At 43.0% G+C, this 11,774-nt stretch overlaps 1 protein-coding gene across 2 annotated transcripts in view; it reads left to right on the forward strand.

Annotated features, from left to right (window-relative positions):
- Positions 1–11,774, forward strand: part of COL27A1 (collagen type XXVII alpha 1 chain) — a 656,744-nt gene that overhangs the window by 450,534 nt on the left and 194,436 nt on the right. For both annotated transcript variants that reach the window (XM_073600403.1, XM_073600404.1), the window contains exon 35: positions 9,617–9,670. In XM_073600403.1, coding sequence (XP_073456504.1) covers positions 9,617–9,670 — 54 coding nt within the window. The remainder of the gene's footprint in view (positions 1–9,616; positions 9,671–11,774) is intronic.

Genomic DNA, 11,774 nt, shown 5'->3' on the forward strand with positions numbered 1-11,774 from the left:
AAAGTTGTGAAGAAGTTTAAAACAGGGTTAGGCTATAAAAAAATATCCCAAACTTTGAACATCTCACAGAGCACTGTTCAAGCTATCATCCGAAAATGGAAAGAGTATGGCACAACTGTAAACCCACTAAGACATGGCTGTCCACCTAAACTGACAGGCCCGGCAAGGAGAGCATTAATTAGAGAAGCAGCTAAGAGGCCCATGGTAACTCTGGAGGAGCTACAGAGATCCACAGCTCAGGTGGGAGAATCTGTCCACAGGACAACTATTAGCTCTGCACTCCACAAATCTGGCCTTTATTGAAGAGTGGCAAGAAGAAAGCCAATGTTGAAAGAAAGCGATAAAAAGTCCAGTTTGCAAGAAGCCATGTGGGGGACACCGCAAACATGTGGAAGAAGGTGCTCTGGCCAAATGAGACCAGAATTTAACTTTTTGTCCTAAAAGCAAAACGCTATGTGTGGTGGAAAACTAACACTGCACATCACCCTGAACACACCATCCCCACTGTGAAACATGGTGGTGGCAGCATCATGTTGTGGGGATGCTTTTCTACAGCAGGGACAGGGAAGCTGGTCAGAGTTGATGGGAAGATGGATGGAGCCAAATACAAGGCAATCTTAGAAGAAAACCTGTTAGGCCGCGTACACACGGGCGGACTTTTTGACCGGACTGGTACGACAGACTTTCCAGCGGACTTTCGACAGACTTTTGACTGACTTTTTAACGAACTGACTTTCCTACACACGATCACACCAAAGTCCGACGGATTCGTACGTGATGACGTACACCGGACTAAAATAAGGAAGTTGATAGCCAGTAGCCAATAGCTGCCCTAGCGTCGGTTTTTGTCCGTCGGACTAGCATACAGACGAGCAGATTTTTGGGTCCGGCGGAGTTACGACATAAAGATTTGAAGCGTGTTCCAAATCTAAAGTCCGTCAGATTTGCGACTGGAAAAGTCCGCTGAAGGTCCGGGGAAGCCCACACACGATCAGATTGTCCACCGGATTTGGTCCGTCGGCGTCCATCGGACAAGTCCGGTCGAAAAGTCTGACCGTGTGTACGCTGCATTAGAGTCTGCAAAAGACTTGAGACTGGGGCAGAGGTTCACCTTCCAGCAGGACAACGACCCTAAACATACATCCAGAGCTACAATGGAATGTTTTAGATTAAAGCATATTCATGTGTTAGCATGTCCCAGTCAAAGTCCAGACCAAAATCTGGAGGCTCTCCATCCAATCTGACATGAGCTATTTTGCAAAGAAGAATGGGCAAAAATTTCACTCTCTAGATGTGCAAAGCTGGTAGAGACATCCCCAAAAAGACTTTCAGCTGTAATTGCAGTGAAAGGAGGTTCTACAAAGTATGGACTCAGGGAGGCTGAATACAAATGCACCCCACACTTTTCACATATTTATTTGTAAAAAAAAATGTGAAAATTATTTTCCTTCCACTTCACAATTATGTGCCACTTTGTGTTGGTCTATCACATAAAATACCAATAAAATACATTTGCGTTTTTGGTTGTAACATGACAAAATGTGGAAAATTTCAAGGGGTATGAATACTTTTTCAAGGCAATGTATCTATGCCTAACAAAGCTAGGTCAGCACACCTGCAGCAGCAAAGACAAGGGGATTCCACTCTCCCTTTTTTGTTTTTGTAACATATTTTACATTGTGGAGATGCAACAGAAGGTGTACAAACACCCCAAGATGAACAGGAAGAAAATTGAACAAAACTTCAACTTGGGCAGATGCTGAATTAAGAGTAATGGCAGACTAATTCCAGCACTGGTTCTTTCTGGTAAAAATGGCTTGATGACCAATAAAGCATCTGACATACTGACATGATGTTATAGGTCAGAAGCACACGATAGAGAGGACTTTGCCATGCCTCATTTTAGGTGGAAGATCATAAAGTAAAATCTATTTCTGAGTGTCCGGTCTCTGGAGTAACAGGTGTCCCCATCAGATTTGTTCTTGGTACTCTCTCAAAGACATTTTTGCTTTAATGTCATCCTGTTTATTTTGGAGGTTGCCGTTTGCAGACTTTCTTCTTTTACTGCGCCTCTGCATTTTTCAGAACCCCCCCTGTATCATTGTTTTTGGCAAATCATCCTTGGCTTATGACAGAAGCTACTGTTCCCCTTTTGTGACAGAGGTGAAACTTGAACCATCCTCCCCTCCTGTCCATTTTTTCCGCGAACAAAACCCCATTGATGCGCATGGTGTGGCCATTCAGAAACACGAGGCTCACAGTAGCTGACAGCTTTCTGTGCCTGCCAGCATGAGACTCTTATCTCTGCTGGAGACTAGACAGCTATGGATAGATTGCACAAGCTACCTCCATGTCCTGTTCTGAAGGTTTCCATGTCCTGCTTAGCTGGAGAGCTGAAGACTGTGCACACAGCACAGCTGCCTTTCCCAAGACTCTTCCCTGTGCCTAACAGCAGTAGTTTGTTTTCTGAACAAAGGGTCAGAGCATCACAGGCAGCAAACTAAGAAATATTTATAGTATAAAAACAGGAAGAAAGAAAGGTCTGGAATTAAAGCCGTGCTTTAAAATAGAAAATTGCAAGTAATGTCAACTAATTCCCGGAGTGAGCTATCTTTGCTGTGCCAGCTGTTGCTGAATTAAGCATTCTCAACATGCTGATGGACTTAAAGTGGACCTGTCACCTGTTCACAACAAAAGCAATAAAGAAAACCACTGCTGAGGGAAATTCGGTGTCTGCTATTGCTGACTTCTTCCATGATAGAAATTAGTTTCCTGGCTGTTAAAGTGAACCTGTGCATTTTGGGCAAAGAAACAGGTTCAGTTTTTAAATTTGAACTTGGGGCAGAAAAAATGCATGCAGATATTTGTGCAATAAAATTATGTGAGTGTATTTAAAAAAAAAAAACAATTTGTGTAAGTTCTTTGAATTTGACCTGGCATCAGGCACTTGCAATCCTTTTTACAGCGGAGCTCAGACTGGGAGAGGGTGATGCAATCAGAGGCCATTTAGGTGTACTGCAATGCTCATGGTCTAACAAAGAGCATGCTGGTAGGATTAGAGAGTGGAGAGAAGAGCTAATTCGTTTTTTGCTTTTCCTTCACTGACCAATCAGAACCTGCGTTCTGGCACCAGACATAACAACATTATTTCACTGCAAATGAGAAATGTCAGGTTTTCAAGATGGCTGTACTTTCTGACAGGGCTATGTCAATCTGAGCAATTAATGGACAGAAATACAAATCCCTTGGTAGGTAAATCAGTTCTTAAATCTGTACTTCCATTTGTATTTTGCTGGTTGTCTGGTGTTCAGCTTTAATATTGCATCCCTCCCAGCAACTTGTGCTTCCCATCTTTTCATATATTTGCCACTGTTTGCCAGAAGAAAAAAAACTGTATAAGCTCCATGTCGATGTGTTTGAAGCTTACACAGGGCTAAAGACTTTCTCCCCGCACCACATGACCGAGCTCAGGTCTAGAAATTAGCTACATGATAAGCAAAGTCCTCTCCAGTTTTTCCTCTTTGGTGGTGGGCGGACCTGAGTACTTCATTGATCAATGCTCAGATTATGATGTGTGACCATCATTCTTTATAGCATTCTCTTGTGAGTCTAAACTGCAAGATGACTTACCCCCAGGGGCTCACAAAAATTCTGGGTTTATCCAACCTACATAAGGATCAGCTGAGGAGGAAGACTCAGAGGGCAGCGCTTGAGCATGGAGAGGGTGAGTAGTGCTGTGCAAAATGTTATCTTAATCGTACAGTACAGGGCACAGGCAACATATTTATACCCCATGGTATTTCGGCATGTACCTTCAGTTTATTGGACACTGGCAAACTTTTGAGAACACACACACTGGGACTCCTCCCCTAGAGCTTTAACTCACTCCATGAATCTTACGTTTGTGCTAGTGTCTGAAGACGATGCCTTATTCCTTATGTTTTTTTAATTCTTCAATTAACTCTTCACTGTCACCCAGTTCCTAAAGAGTCCTTCAGGGGTGTGCCCATCTGGAAATTGCGACAAGTATGCCAGGGTCACCCTACATCTATGGTCATTACTGTAAAAATGGAGCTAAGTTTGGAAAGTATTCACTTCACAGTGCAAACTTGGCACTGTAATTCAAACCACTTAGAGGTCAGTCTCAGGTGGATGACCAGGTGTTACATCATACCACTGGTTGCATACGTTACACTACGTTAATACGTTAATTCCACATAGAGCCTATACTGTACTCGGGCACCTCCTCCTACCCTTTTACTATTAGGACTCGTTACAGGACAGTCTACACTCAGGTTACCGCATAGTCCTTCCAGACATGCTTACTCTATCTCCCACACTCTACTCTGTGAGTACCTCCATGGAATACCCTCACTTGAAGCTATGTCTGCATCCAATTCGATCTGTATTTTGGGCAACATGTGGCATACCCAACAAAAGCAGAATTTTGATCTTAATACAGCCATCTTTGTCCAAGGCTCATAAATGCCATACCTCTTCTACTCCTGTTTCTCAATCTGAGTCGGATCACAATATGCCAGAACACAGACACAGAAGAGAATGAAGAGGATATTAAGAAAGGAAGCTGCAAAAGAATTTTCTTCCCAAAATTTGGGTTCTGTTGAAAGGGGAGCTTTAGGCAACATTGAAACATAGAAAAGCGATGGCAGAAAAAGACTGATGCTTGGTAACAATTAAAAGCTGTTTGTCTCTGTCCCCTAAAGCCTTGGCATTGTGCAGCCTGATTCTCCTCTGTCTTGTCATGTCCCTTTGGATACAAAGAGACCTGCAAAATCCTGCAGCACATTCCCTGTTCATGAACAGATAGAATGGGTAGTCTATGATGATTGGGTCGATTTCTGAAAGAATTTCCAGTGGAAAAAGAGTTTGCAAAGAAGTGGGCTATTCCTGTAGTTGATCCTGCCATCTCTATCCTAAACAAACATCTCAATTTCCCTGTGGAAGATGTTCCTTCTTTCAGAGATTCTGCAGATAGAAAATTGGAGATGCTCCTAAAGAATCTCTTTAACCAGTTCCTGTCCAGGCCAGTTCTGATATTCCTCTCCTACGTGTAAAAAAATAAACATATTTTTTTTGCTAGAAAACTATTTAAACCTCCAAACATTATATATATAGATAATGAAATTATTATTATATATATAGACATACATTTTAAGCAGAGGGAATAAGGGTGGCTGTTGCATGTTTTTTATGTCACACAATATTTGCACAGTGGTTTTTCAAACGCAAATTGAATTACAGAGGAGGTCTGGTGCTAAAATTATTTCCTTTTTGCTTTGATGTTCACAGCGATACCTCACATGTGTGGTGCGATCAACGTTTACGTATGCATGAGGTACCAACGTGCGAGTGTGACTTTGCAGGGGGGGGGGGTTTAAATTATGGACCCTCTTGAGGCATCCCATTCTAAAATGTAAAAAATATTCTAATAGTTTTACATAATGCAGCAACCTCCACAAGTCCAAGTAGATCACCCAACATTAGAGGTGATTTATTCTTCCAAAGCAAATACATTTTTCCAAACTGGTATTGACTAGTATTCCAATGTTTCTCTTCTCCCTCAGTTTTTCTCCATCACTCAGCTAATGTGACCCCAGTGCTGATGGAGAGGGGCAGGGGGGTGGGGTCAAACAAGGATGCTATGCAGGCAACTGAGATACCCCCTATCAACTGATGACATTAGCATGCTGGCAGCAAGAAGGTTGTAATGGTGCACAATGAAAACCTGTGACTTAGTGTAACTAAAAGACAGCCTTCATCCACACGCTGGCTTGTATACAATTTTTGGGCAATTTGTAGGCATTTTGCCAAAGCACCCTAGTTGAAAAAGGCTGCCCTAGAACATGCGGTTTCCAGAATGGCTCTAATATCCTCTCATGTGCGCAAAATTTTATGGCTTATAGCTTGGACAGTTAAAGTTGCCTGCAAAAGACATCTCACACATATACCCTTCCAAGGAAGATGCCTTTTTTCATGAGGCACTTGACCAATTTATCAGAGAGGTCATCAGGGGAAAGGTATTACTTCCAGATTTCTTCAAACTCCATAACTCCACATGAAATCAACAAGGTCAGTCTCTAAAGCAGGGGGAATACCTGGCATCAGTGGATATCCAAGATACCTATCTGCATGTTCCTTTACCTGCCTCATCAACACTTTAGCATTTTCTGTACTTTGCAGTGGCAATAATTAACCGCTCCCATTTTGTCACACTGCCCTTCAATCTATCCTCTGCTCCCAGAGTGTTCTCAAAGGTCTTAGCACCTCTGCTGGCCCTGCTCAGAACCCAGTGCATTCAAATTACAGGCTATCTGGTCAACATTCTTCAGAAGGACTCATATCCCAGGCAGTTGTCAGAAAATTCAACTGCTCTTTCCCTCGGTCAATCAGAAGAGAGATTCCTGGGAGACCCTTAACTCTCGTGCACATCATTGGATCAGGATAGGGCTCAGGTATTTGGGGGGGGTGGCTGTGGGGAGAGCTACACCCAGAAGGTCGTTTCCTTCATGTATAGAATGCATGAAAGTAAAAAAAACATTCAGCCTTCAGCCTTTAGAACCACTTTAACACTAGTGAAGTCCTTCCTATCCTGCCACTAGAAATTTCTTACAACATTTATCAGGCTGGGGAGGAGTGTTCCAGTCCTTGACAGTTCAAAGAACATGGTCAAAACAGAAAACGGAGTCTCCCCATCAACATCCTGGAGCTGAAGGCAGTCACATTGTCCCTGCAGCACTGTACTCTCCTTCTGAAGGGACAACTAATCCAGGTGCAGTCAGATAATGCCACTATGGTGGCATATATCAACCACCTAGGGGACATGAGGAGCCTGGCTTCCTTGAAGGAAGCAAACAAGATCCTTCCATGGACAGAAACGCATTGTCCAGCTATTTCTGCAGTCCACAAGAGTGGACGATTGCCAGGCAGATTATCTCAGCCGCTACCACTTGGACCAAGATTAATGGTCTCTTCGTCCAGATGTGTTCAATCTGATATGTGGACAACCTAACCTCCATATTCTAGGATAAGCTACCTCTGTTTGTTGGCAGAACCAGGAATCCTCTAGCCCTGGCCTGGATGCCCTAATAATCCTCCAGTGTACACCTCCAGTGTAAATTCTGCCTTAGCTGCTCCACAAAATAGGGCAACAAAATCCAACTTGTAGCAGACAACATCTGGGCCCCTTCCCAACAGGCCAGATGTGCTAGCTCAGGGTCCAGCAACATGTTGAATCTTCAAGGATAGAGGGATTTCTCAATCTGTGACTATTACTTTGCTAAAAGCAAGAAAAGCCAATTCCAAGAAGATCTATTGTTGTACCTTGTTTCTACAATGGAAAAGGAGGGGTATAATAAACAGCATGGTAGTGTTGGCAACACAGCAAGGAAGGTACCATTGAGGCTAACAGAAGCTAGTGTTTTTAAAAGACTTGAAAAACTCAATGTAAACAAATCACCAGGGCCAGGTGGCTTACCCCCGGGAGTTCTCAAAGAACTTATTTCATTGGTAGACCGTTATTCTACATCTTTAACCACTTCAATACCAGGCACTTGGACACCTTCCTGCCCAAGCCAATTTTCGGCTTTCAGTGCTGTCGCAATTTGAATGACAATTGCGCAGTCATGCTACAATGTACCCAAACTAATTTTTTTATCATTTTGTTCCCACAAATAGAGCTTTCTTTTGGTGGTATTTGATCACCGCTGGGATTTTTATTTTTTGCGCAACAAATAAAAAAAGACCGAAAATTTTGAAAAAAAACAAGTTTTTCTTCGTTTCTGTTAAAAATTTTTGTTAATAAGTAAGTTTTCTTGTTCAATAATGGGTACTGATATGGCTGCACTGACAGGCACTGACAAAGTGGCACTGACGGGCACTGATGGGAACTGATAGGTGGCACTGATGGGAACTGATAGGTGGCACTGATGCGCACTGATAAGTGGCACTGGTATGCGGCACTGATGGGCACTCATAGGCGGCACTGATGGGCACTCATAGGCGGCACTGATGGGCACTCATAGGCGGCACTGATGGGCACATGTAGGCGGCACTGATGGGCACTTGTGGGTGGCACTGTTGGGTACTTATGTGTGGCACTGATAGGTGGCACTGATGGGCACTGATAGGTGGGCACTGATGGGCATGGATGGGCACTGACGGGTTGCACTGATGTCACTGATGGGTGGCACTGATGATACTGATGGGTGGCAATGCTGGGCATCACTGATGCCTGTTAGTACATACTGGTGCCAATCAGTGCCCATTTGTGGGCAGTGGTTGGCACAGATCAGGCATAATTTGCACATGTGGATGGCCATGGGGTACATACCTGGCCATCCACATGTTGCCCTCTTCCCTGGTGGTCCTAGTGGCGTCCCTGGTGGTCCAGTGTGGTCATCTGAGGGGGGGCTGCACTAATAAACAATCAGTGCAGACCCCCCCTGTCAGGGGAGCCGCCGATTGGCTCTCCTCTATTTGCGTCTGTCAGATGCGAGTGAGGAAAAGCTGATCAATGGCTCTTTCTATTTACATCAGGATCAGCTGTGATTGGAGATGGCTGATCACGTTTTGTAAAGAGCCTCCGCCGGAGGCTCTTTACCGAGATCGGTGGAGCAGTGTGTCAGACTGACACACCGCTCCACCGATCACCACGATGCGCGCCCCCACGGGTGCGTGGCGGCTGTTATCCTGAAGGACGTCATATGACGCCCAGTCAGGATAACTGAACCACCGCCCGGCCGTCATTTTGCTATAGGCCGGGCGGGAAGTGGTTAAAGACAGCTTACTGATCGGAATGGTCCCAGCAGACTGGTGGAAAGCTAACGTGGTACCAATATTCAAAAAAGGGCTGATATATACTTGGTAACTACAGGCCAGTCAGCCTAACATCAATAGTTTGTAAATTATTGAAGGGAGTAATAAGGGAACATATCCAAGAATTTGCTAATGAAAAAATGTATGGTATTAGTAGTACCCATCATGGATTTATAAAAGATCGTTCTTGCCAGACCAACCTATTAACATTCTATGAGGAAGTGAGCTGTAATCTGGGTGGAGGAAGGCCTGTGGATGTAGTGTATCTCATTTTTGCCAAAGCATTTGACACGGTGCCCCATAAATGCTTAAATTACAAATTGAGGCATTGATTATAGTGTATGTACCTGAAGAGTAAACTGGTTACAGGGGTGCGTCCAAAGGTGGTGATAAATAGTATATCTTCTCTGACCAGGATTCCCACCAGCACCCTAAGCCTGATCTTGATCCAGCGCTGTACCCGAGAGCAGTGACTCTCTCTGACCTCACTGGACATGGAGGCAGCAGCTGAAGCCAATGGCTTGCTTTGAGGGCACTGGGCAGGGAGGAGGAGTCAGAAGCGGCGGCAGGGGACCCCGGAAGAGCAGGATTGGGCCTGCTCTATGCAAAACCATTACACAGAGCTGGTAAGTATGACTTTTTTTTTTTTTACACATCCGATCACTTTAAGTGAACTTGTGTTTTGCTCCACTCAGTACAGATTTATTTTAAGAAGCTGCTCCAAGTATACAATATAAAAGAGTTATACATTATGAATGTCATCTTATATTGTTCTCCTCAGGGAGATATCGGACCGTTGGGGATTCCAGGAGAACAAGGACTGATAGGCCAGAGAGTGAGTATACCACTTTACTTATTTACCTGCTAACAGAACCAGAATACAGTTTCATTCTGAAAATATAATTGATAAAATATTATATTTGAGGTGCTCTGGTGCTACTTTTTTTGTACTACAGTTACTACTAATACATCTATCTATATATAGATAGATAGATAGATAGATAGATAGATAGATAGATAGATAGATAGATAGATAGATAGATAGATAGATAGATAGATACAGATTTTGTATGTTTGCCCACTTACAAAGAAATGAAGGGTCTATAATTTTTATCATAGGTGTATTTTAAATGGTAGAGACAGAATATCAACCAAAATCCAGAAAAAACAAATGATACAAATGTTATAAATTGAGTTACAGTTTAGGGAGTAAAATAAGTATTTGATCCCCAAGCAAAACATGACTTAGTATTTGGTGGAGAAACCCTTATTGGCCAGCACAGAGGTAAGAGGTTTTTTGTAGTTAGTGACCAGGTTTGCACACATCTCAGGAGGGATTTTGGTCCACTCTCTTTTACAGATCTTCTCTAAATCCTTAAAGAGGAACTGCAGCCTGCTCACATTATTTGTAATAAAAACACATTTGCCATTCTGAAGCTTCCCTCCAACCACTTTGTATATTATTTTATATATACTGTGATTCTGTACCTGCCAAATATGCTGCAGAAATCTCCCTCCGCTCAGTCTGGCTGTATCCATTTTAACTGTGGGCAGCTGAAGCTGCTGCCTGTTCAATTCCTGGATTTACACAGAGGCACACCTCTAGCCCTGCAGCTCTCATTGGCCCTCTTATGACTCATTCCCCACTTTCACGAGAGTGAGTGAGTGAGCTGTGCATGGTGTCATAAGCCTAGGCTTTTTACCAGACAATAAACAGGAAGCGAGCTGTATAAGGTATTTACTGGCAGAAAAAAAATGTTTTACTATCCAAAGTTAAAACAAGAAGGGCAGAAGATGGAAAGTTGAAAAAATGACTGAAGTATGTATGGATCATACATCTTAAAGCATCTACAGTACTAAAAGACTTGTACACTCAGTCTTAATTACCACTAGGTAGCCTGTTGGTATCACTTATTCCTTGTAGAGACTTATGCTGCTTTCATTTCCTGATTGGTTTGACTCGCTAGAATACATTGATTTACTAGACGACATCCTCTCTTTTGTTTATTCAAGTTAGAATAGACCTGTTCACAGTTTGCTCCCCTAGGGGTGAATAGGTTTATTCTTGGAGGTTTACTAGCTAGAAACTGAATAAAAGATATGAATTTGAAGGATTATTCACAATTATTATACTGACTTAATGTATTTATCAAAAATGCATTCGCTATACTATGTAACTGTAATAGCGTGAATTCTGTTATACTTTTCCTAATGTCTTTATTTGTTATTTTATGTTCTGATAACTAAATAAAAAATTGAATGTTAAAAAAAAAAGAAAAAATGACTGAAGGTCCGCTTTAAGGTTTCTTGGCTTTCGCTTGGCAACTTGATGTTTCAGCTCCCTCCATAAATTTTCTATAGGATTAAAGTGTTTGTTACCTTAAAAAAAAAAAAAAAAACAGATCCTGTTCCCTTAAAGCATGAATAACACCACCGTGCTTGTGCTGTGTCATTTGGCCCCCTGTATCACCCAAAAAACCTGGTTGACCCTGCCTGGTTCTGCCCTCCCCCCTGTAAACTGACCACGGTTTATCATGGCTCCTGAGCCCTGACATCATGGTCAGTTTACGTGCCTTCATCATCCACAGCCTGTCAGCTCTGTCCACTCCCCCTCTGTCAGCTCTGTCCACCCCCCAGCCCTCCCCTTCTGCTGCTATTATAACTACACTATAAACATACAACCCCCTCTGTAAAATAACATTATGTGTCCCAGTGCCTGTGTTATATAAAAAAGATGCTGATCTCTACCTTATATTAGAGTATCTCCTTGTGCTCATGTGTCTCCTTAGCTCTCTCTTCTCCCCGGCTGATGTCAGCGGGAGTTCTCGGCCCCTCCCGCTATAGCTGTTAGATGGGGAGAGGAGAGAGCAGTCACGTGAGCGCTGGGAGATCAGCATCTTTTTTATATAACAAACACTGGAGCACATAATATTATTTTC

This window comes from Aquarana catesbeiana, linkage group LG09 (genome assembly GCF_042186555.1).
Source record: "Aquarana catesbeiana isolate 2022-GZ linkage group LG09, ASM4218655v1, whole genome shotgun sequence".
NCBI classification, from domain to species: Eukaryota; Metazoa; Chordata; class Amphibia; order Anura; family Ranidae; genus Aquarana; species Aquarana catesbeiana.